Source organism: Grammomys surdaster, unplaced genomic scaffold, assembly GCF_004785775.1.
Source record: "Grammomys surdaster isolate TR1022 unplaced genomic scaffold, NIH_TR_1.0 126271, whole genome shotgun sequence".
Taxonomy (NCBI): domain Eukaryota; kingdom Metazoa; phylum Chordata; class Mammalia; order Rodentia; family Muridae; genus Grammomys; species Grammomys surdaster.
The window spans coordinates 4,997,984-5,006,276 of NW_021621071.1; the positions used below are offsets into that span (position 1 = coordinate 4,997,984).

The window sequence follows — 8,293 nt, forward strand, 5'->3', positions numbered from 1 at the left end:
AGGGAGGGAGGGAGGGAGGAAGGAAGGAAGAGGAAGAGAGAAGAAAAGAAAGCTGGCAACACAAATGTGCTGTACAGTATGAGTGTATCCTAAGTCCTCATTAGTGATCATTTTGCCTGGAAGTCAGTTAAACTTCTTAACTCATCTCAACTAAAGTAAAAGAAAAGTCTTTCCCCTCCCACAAATTTACATTTTGTTCCAAACATACACTCCATATTGCTGATCATATACCGGTGAGAACAGACAGAACAGGGCCCAATGCTTGCTCCATTTTTTTTTCCAGGCAAAAACATATAGTAAATATGTATATCACGGGTCAGCCACACACTCAGCCTGTCACCACCACCGACTGCCCGTTCACAATACACAGCCCTCATGCCATCTTCCTCTGAACCCTGCTATGGGTTATTAAACTTCCCCATACTCTAGGCCTGAATTTGTCAGGCATTTTCCTTTCCATGTAATGCAAACACATTTCACTTCTACACTGGCTCCTTGCAGGATTCCTTTGCCCCTTCTTGCCTAATTCTCTCCTTTTCTTGGGAAAAAGTGGACACTGAAATGGGTTATTGAAAAAGTCCGAGTCAAACCGGAGCATGGTTCTCAAGCCTTGCAGAGTAAACAGAAATGGCTCCTTGCCTCAGTGGAGAGCTGCAACCACAATGGTGTCGATGTAACACTTGGGACGGAGCCCGCAGAGCTCACTATTGCCCAGTTATGCCCAGATGTCAAACATCAGTGTTGGCATTTAAAGCCTGGGGTGTTGGAGGGTGTTTATAACAGCCCTGTATCTGTCTTCTGCAACAGTTAAAGTGAAGAGAAGACAGCTCTGTTTAACACAGCATGTGTTTTTCCTAACTAGCCATTGACAAGAAAGACTTACGCAGGTACTTACTATTTATAACCCATGGCCACGTCCACAAAATACTTCCTCCTCTGTCGATAGACATTGTCCTTAAATCCCTTAAACAGAAAAGAGATTAAGTCATTTAACAACGTGCGGAAAAATGAGTTGCAGAAGGCCTAAAAGAAAATCACTGCGGTGTTTATTGAGTGCTCAATTCAAATGTAAATCTTATCCTCAGATGACCGACTTGATGACACAGGCAAAACCGGAATGGCGCTTACAGTGAAACCTCTTTCAATTTGGATCCACTGATTTGGGGTGTGTGGGAATTCCGGCCAGAGTTTACCTTTCCACGAGGCAAGCAGCATGGCTTAGTTAAGCAAATAAATATTTCACACCATGTATCTTTCGGTTTTCAAGTATCGTTGTAAACTTACTTGTAAAGTAATTGATCTTAATAGCAAGTTAATCTTAGCCTGTTCAATTAAAACAGGTCAGTTTAGCATGTTCAACCGGATTTTAATTGCTGTGTGTAAATAACTAATAAATGTAGCATTTATTAAAGACTCATACACTCCGAGTAATTATCAGATCCCCAAATAAGCAGGAACTAAAGAGACTTTGCTGTATTGGATGATCACACAGTACAACCCTAGGGTGAACCTCCTACACAAGGGCAGGTTTGCTTTATCCATTCCACTTAGGGACTCTCTGTCTCATGTGTCTCAGCCAACTGCAAGATTTTGATCTAAAATATAAAAGAATAATTTTAAAAATTATTTTAACCTAACCTCATCCACTTGGGAAATTGAGCACTGAGCCTGTCACTGATCGGTCACATGGACTTTTGAGACGACTTCCTGGTCTACTAAACCATCTCTCCTCACGGCAATAGACTTCTTACTTGCCTTTTCTTTTCATCCAAACATAACCAACTTGTGCTGGGCGTGTTTCTTCAGGCTGTCAAAAGTCCAGGGGGAACTGTGTCTACTTCTTACATGTATACACCTGTACCACCAAGAATGACCGTGAAACAGAGACTGCAAGCCACAGAAGACAAGCAAGCACGCAGCCCTGGAGGACCATGCAAGTCAGTGGTGATTAAGAGGTTCCCACAGGGGCCTAGGCTACCCAAATAGCAATATAAACATTTCTACAAGACGAGATGTTCATAAGGAACCCAAACTCAGTAGAAAACAGCCCAGATCTCTTGTCTAGCTGAAAAAGAATAAGGCTCAAGGACAGGAATCTTCCCTCATAGGGCTGTGTGCTGGGCATAACTGAAGAATTACCTTTCTTTTTAGAATAACAAAAGAGTAATGGAGAGGAGAGAGGAAAATCTCCTCAGATCATTCTTGTTTGTTTGTTTGTTTGTTTGTTTTTCAAGACAGGGTTTCTCTGTGGAGCCCTGGCTGTCCTAGAACTCACTCTGTAGACCAAACTGGCCTCGAACTCAGAAATCCGCCTGTCTCTGACTCCCAAGTGCTGGGATTAAAGGCATGCGCCACCACTGCCCACCCAGATCACTCTTAAGATGGTAAAAGTGAGGTGTCCCATACAAAATGACCAGCATTCTTTTTCCCCTTGTGCTTACGATTCAGATTTTTTAAACTAAGGCTCTCAGGCAGATTCCAAAAACCCTAAAATGTCTAGAGACAGAGCTTATGACCATAGTTACCACATTTACAAACGGGTCTCAGGCCTAAATAAAATGGTCTCCTGATATAGAGGGTAGACAGGCTCATGCTGGAAAGGGGCTTCTTCACTCACTCGTAGAACTGGCTACCTGGTGTGGGAAAGCTGAAGAATTCCAAGCACGTTTATGACTCAAAATGAAAGACAGGGAAAGAGTCCCATGAAAAGCCCAGCACCTGTTCTCTGTTTCCTGCCAGGCTGGACACCATGGTAACTGCATCATAATCTGCTGGACTTCCAGAAGAACCTCAAGGCCCTCCTCAGCAAACACCTGCACCTTTTCCAGGGACACAAGAGAGAGGTTTGCTCATCATGCCTCATTAGCCGAGAGTGGCAGTGATTACACAAATGTTGGGGGGTGGAGGGAGGGATCCAGAACTTCCTGGATTCATCCGTGGACCGGCAAAGAGGCGTTTGCTACCCGCACCAGCCATTCCAGACACAAGGCAATTTTGGCAATCCATTCTGAACTGAAGCCAAGGATGGGATACCAGATTAAAAATACAAGATGCCCAGTTAAATTTCAATTTCAGATAAATGACAAATTTTTCCACTTTTACTAGGCAACCTTACATATTTTTTTGTAAAGATCTGGTGACCCTGTACCTGGAGAGAGCCCCCAGACAATTCTACCCCTGAATTAAATCAAAATGAACGGAAAACCTATCCTGAACCCTAACATGCCCAATTCAATTTATGCTGTCACTCAAAGAAGCATCTCCAACTGCTCAAACCTGGTGTGATATTAGAACCACTTGGGGAAATTTTAATAACACTTCAAACGTGGCCATTACCCTAGAGGTTCTGATTTAAGCTCCAAAGAGTTCAAACATAATTCTCACCCTTGAAGCACATCAGAATCTTCTAAAAATCCTTTTCCAAACAGACTCCCCAAGTCTCCTTCCCTCAGCTCTTAGGGAGTGTCTTAAGGTTGTGTTTTTTAAAGTATCTAAAGAGTAGGCCTTGAACCTCACCTTAGAAAACTCTATCTCCCTTAGTGTGAGATTCAATTGGGAACTCTCAAGAAACACAGACTCTTGTGCCCTAGGGAGTCACTGTCAGTATTTCCAATATTTCCCAGGCAATTTCTTTGTCTATGAAACTTGAAAGCCACAGGCCCACATATTTATTACTTTCTCAAAGCAGCATGGTTTACATCCCAAGGCCTTCCTGCACTGTCCTACGTCAAGAGCCCCTGCGTCTGTCTTAGAATGACTGTAGTCACTCTCAGACATAAAAAGTACTTAGACAACTCCTCCCTATCTATGCCAAATAAAAACTTAGAAAAGCACCAACTTGCCAGGATCAAATTTTGCACAGTGAATACTTGGTGTGTGCTTCCAAAGCGAATATGTGTGGTTTGAAAATGACAAGAGACGTAGGGGATTGCTAAGTACTTGCAATTATTTCAAGTGGCTGCACAGAAAATAAGTGAAGGTATCATAAAGCCGGCGTGATTAGGGGTAATGGGAGAAAATTAAGCACAGAAATTTTTACTCTTGATGTTGGAATGGGCTTTGTTCACAGCAAGGTCAGTGGCCCCTGCGGTGGTTCCATTCAAATGGCTGAGCCCTTTCCTCCAGGTTAAGTAATTTTCAAACCTCACTAAGGGAGCTTTTAGACATGAGAGGTTCTCAAAAGCTGCTTGACTGTCTAAGTAGTGATCTGGATGGTTTAATGCAGCATTTCCTTACTGAATTTCAACATTTTCCTGTTGCCAAATTGCCTATTTCCCCCCCCCCTTATTAACTAGGCTTTCCAAACAGTCCTTTGAGGTCAGTAAGAATTTTGATTTCTACTTTTTACATTGAAGAATCCTAAGGTACAGAGGTAGACGGACCTCGCCAAGGTCATTCTGCAAGGTAGCGGAGGAAAGTTAAAACATGGATGACGGCTGAAGCCCCTGTTTAACAAGTGTTTTGTTGCTGTTGTAGGAACTCCTGTGAATTTCTGTGCTATGCTGCAAATAGAACACGACGGACGTGTCTATATCTTTTCAGCTTTTAGCAAATAATGCAATAATATTAGGTGTGTTGAATCATTTATTTGAACCTACCGGTATATTTTGCATTGGGTGGAACTGGTATATTATGCCAAATGACTCCTTTAAGTGAAATCTCATTTGTTTTGAGCTTGCCATGGATCTCAAAATAAAGAAATACGGGTTGGTTAAAGCAAGGTCCCAGATGCTGTTGGTGCTGCCAATCCTAGGTTCAGACTTAGGTACAGAGTACAGTGATACAATCGCATTCGCCAATTTCCTCCATTTAAATAGTTTTCCTGTAAACCATTACCCTCATAACATGCCGGCTTCCACTAAGCATGACCGATCTGTTTAGATCTCCGGGTTGTACCCACCCACCCACTGCGATCCATCCGCACCCTCGGGGAGGGAGGGAGAATGTTCAAGATCAATGTGTATATTGCTTACTTCACCATGCTTCATTCTGGCCATAAAGAAGTTCCAGGTCTCTTGTGTTAAATAAAAACCGATATAAAGTGGGGGAGGGGTGAAAATGTGAAAGGCTTACCCAAGTGTCATATTTCTCTAAAGACGGTCACTTTTATTAGAGTCGAGGAGGGAGCGGTGGTAGATAGATTCAGCATAGATATGGGGAGGGATGCCTCTTCTATCAAGGCCTTATTTTAAAGCTCTTCTGCCTTTCCGTTGAGACTGAAGTCAAGACATAATTCTGCTCTCAACTACCTCCAGTCAGGGAAAATGGCAAGAATTTTATTCTCTCACCGAGCCCCATCACAGCTAGTCCTCCCTAGTTTCCCAAAGGTGTGATCAATTTCAGTTCCCCGTTCTTCCAAGGGTCACCATCCGCAAGTATATTTTAGGCTGTCTAATTCCACAGAAATATTCTCCAAGGCGTACAATCTCCTCCTCTGCCCAACCATTTTATAAATAAACTCTATGTGAGAGTGCCATCTTTCTAACCTACTTCATGCCGACACATGTACAGGGAAACTCAATCATCTGAAACCCTGCTCTCAGTCATGAGGGATAGACATGAAATTGCTCTACAAAAAAACATTACAGCACAGAACACAGCACATTGTCCAGAGTGTGGCAGAACCGGGAGAGGGGAGGTGAAACGGACACTTACTGGGTGGTCAGCATCAAGCTCCGTGCCGTACATGAGGACCCTGTGAGAGCATCTGTCTAACTCAGAGATCTTCCGAGGGAACCACGGCACATCCTCTAGTTCTGCTGGAAACAACAGTGAAGGTTTGATAATATTAATTCATCTTTGGAACATTTGTCACATTCCAAAATCACCCAATAAAGAAAAAAAAAATCACCCTTGCCTTCTTCCTCTGCCCAAATGCTCTCAGGGGGATTCAGGGTCACAATGGTGCTCTGAAATTTCAGCGACTGAATGAGCTCGTTGAATTCTGTTTTGCCACATTCGCAGTCCACGAAGATTTCAACCTCAGAACTTCTTCGCCGAGACCTCCTGGATTCAATATGAAGCATGTTGACATGTTTTTCCTGTGGAAACATGAGGGATATCTCTAAATCACACTCAGGTCACAGCAAGCGGAATGCTAGTCTTGTGCAGCTATCAAAGAGTAAAGTGACAAGGACCTACGGAAGAACATTGACTATGCTTTGGTTGATTGATAGACGTAAACTTTTCCAGCTACTATTTTTTATCAATAAAAAAGGCAGGCTGTCATGCCTCAAATAAGTTGTCCTGTCTCATAACAAAAAGAAGAGGGCATTGAAGACATATAAAAGGCACTATAAAATATATCGTAAGCATCACTTCTCAGAGAGGCTCATATCCCATGGCTACCACATGATTATTGACAAGGAGATTAGATTGTCTATTATGCTACCATAATGTAATATCCTAAAATTTGTATTTCCATACTCTTGAGAAACATAAAATGCAAACTCTTAATCTTATAGCAACAAAAGGCTTACCTATAAAGTAAAGTTTAAGAATAAAGCAATTATTTAGAGTCAGACATAATGACTCATAAAAATCCCAGCACTCAGATAGCGGAGGCAGGAGGATGGCCAATTCTTCTAGGCCACATAGCAAGAACCTGCTATATATAATAATAATTTAAAAATAAAAAAATAAACTCTTTTTTTTAAAAAAGTGAATCTTTGAAATGATAGGCAGCAAATGGGGGGAGGGGGTGTGCAAAAAATGCCTAAGATTAGGAAAACATTCATCATGGCATAGCCTAAACTTTAGGGGAAAAAAATAGAAGCAGGAATAGCATACAAGGGAGAATCTCCCAGGCAAAAAGGCAAACAACCAGTGAGGAGTGAAGAAGCAAGACCCAGTTATAACCCCTAAATAGGTCCGCATCGTAACTGTCTTTGGCATCCTCTTGGCTATCTTCACCGGAAGATACATTCTGTGGCTGTCATTTTGTGAATCTCTTTGTAACAAACTGTTCTGGGAAGAACAATAACTTTAATGCTTAAAACTCTGGTTTAAGTCTCCCATTGAGACACCTTTCTCCTTTGACAACTGTAGCCTAAGGTCCCTTCTCCACTCTCCACTCTGTACACCCACACACCGCCCCATGACTATAACAACTGCACTCTGGGTCCCCACACAGTTTCTGATACAATCCTGGATGTTCTATCTCTGTTTTTATTAAGCTTTGCAATCATGCTGTATTTTCTAGATTGACCAATGATAAAAGTGGGATGGATATAAAGTTCAAGATCCAAGAGACTCCACATTCATTGGGCCATCTTGGGCTTTTCAGGTTTGGCTGAATCAGAGGAGGTATTTTTAGACTGGGTACTGAGGTCCCAACGGGTTAAGTGGTTTAGCTAAGGCCTGGTGAATGATGGCAGAGTGTAAACTCAAAGTGCGAACCCCTCCTCCAGGGATTTTTTTCCACTGCACCCAGCTGTCAAATTGAATTGGCTTGCCTTCGGGCACCGTACGGACACAGCCCTACGCGGCATAATTATGTGTAAAATACCACTCTAGATTTCCATTAACACTGTTTATGGTACCTGATGCTTTCTTCAAGGCCAAAGGGGAACAAGGAAACATTTTCCTAGTCGGGTTAATTTCCAATCTATGGTCATCTAGAGGCATCACAAATAACACCTCCTGTCTGCGTTTTACAAAATCACTGCATCCAAACAAGCCAGTTAGGTAGGAATGATTATCATTACCGTTTTGCAAATGAGGAAATCAAACGGAGGAGCACAGAGCGGTTAGCCAGCCCAGCAGAACTCAGGTCCAAATCCCCCTAACTATGTGTCTACTACACAGCAGCCCAAGGCACCAGAAAGTGCCGAACTGTTCATCTTACAGCTCTGGTGACCAGCCATTGCTCCCAACAAAATGCAATTTGTAAGGGTTTTTTGCTTCAGGTGGAGAAGACATCAGGTGTACAAGGTGTTCCTCCTCGCTTCTTAATTTACAGTTCAAAACAAGGATTCGTGCCAGGGATTATGCCTACCTTTCTGTGAGACACCCCTTCGATTATAGATAAAGATGGTAATCCCACTTTACTAAGCATGCATTATTCCGTTCATAAAATGAGGCTTATGAGAAGTAAGCGCCCGTGCTCGTCGTCTATCTCATGTTAGGCAACACATATGCTCATATCACATGTGTACAGTTCAAATTTAGTAAATCAAAGCAGGGCAAAGACTCTTGATATTTTGAAGCACTGTGTGTCTGTATGTGTATATGTATGTGTGTTGTGAGTGTGTTGTGTGTGTATGTGTGTGCTGTGTATTTGTGTTGTGTGTGC

The 8,293-nt window shown here is 42.4% G+C and overlaps 1 protein-coding gene across 1 annotated transcript in view; it reads right to left on the minus strand.

Annotated features, from left to right (window-relative positions):
* The window catches only part of Tph2 (tryptophan hydroxylase 2), a 108,612-nt gene that overhangs the window by 97,499 nt on the left and 2,820 nt on the right, over positions 1-8,293 (minus strand). The window contains exons 3-5 of the mRNA XM_028759082.1: positions 5,858-6,041; positions 5,656-5,756; positions 896-963 (exon numbers count right to left, since the gene is read on the minus strand). Of these exons, the coding sequence (XP_028614915.1) occupies positions 896-963; positions 5,656-5,756; positions 5,858-6,041 (353 nt within the window). The remainder of the gene's footprint in view (positions 1-895; positions 964-5,655; positions 5,757-5,857; positions 6,042-8,293) is intronic.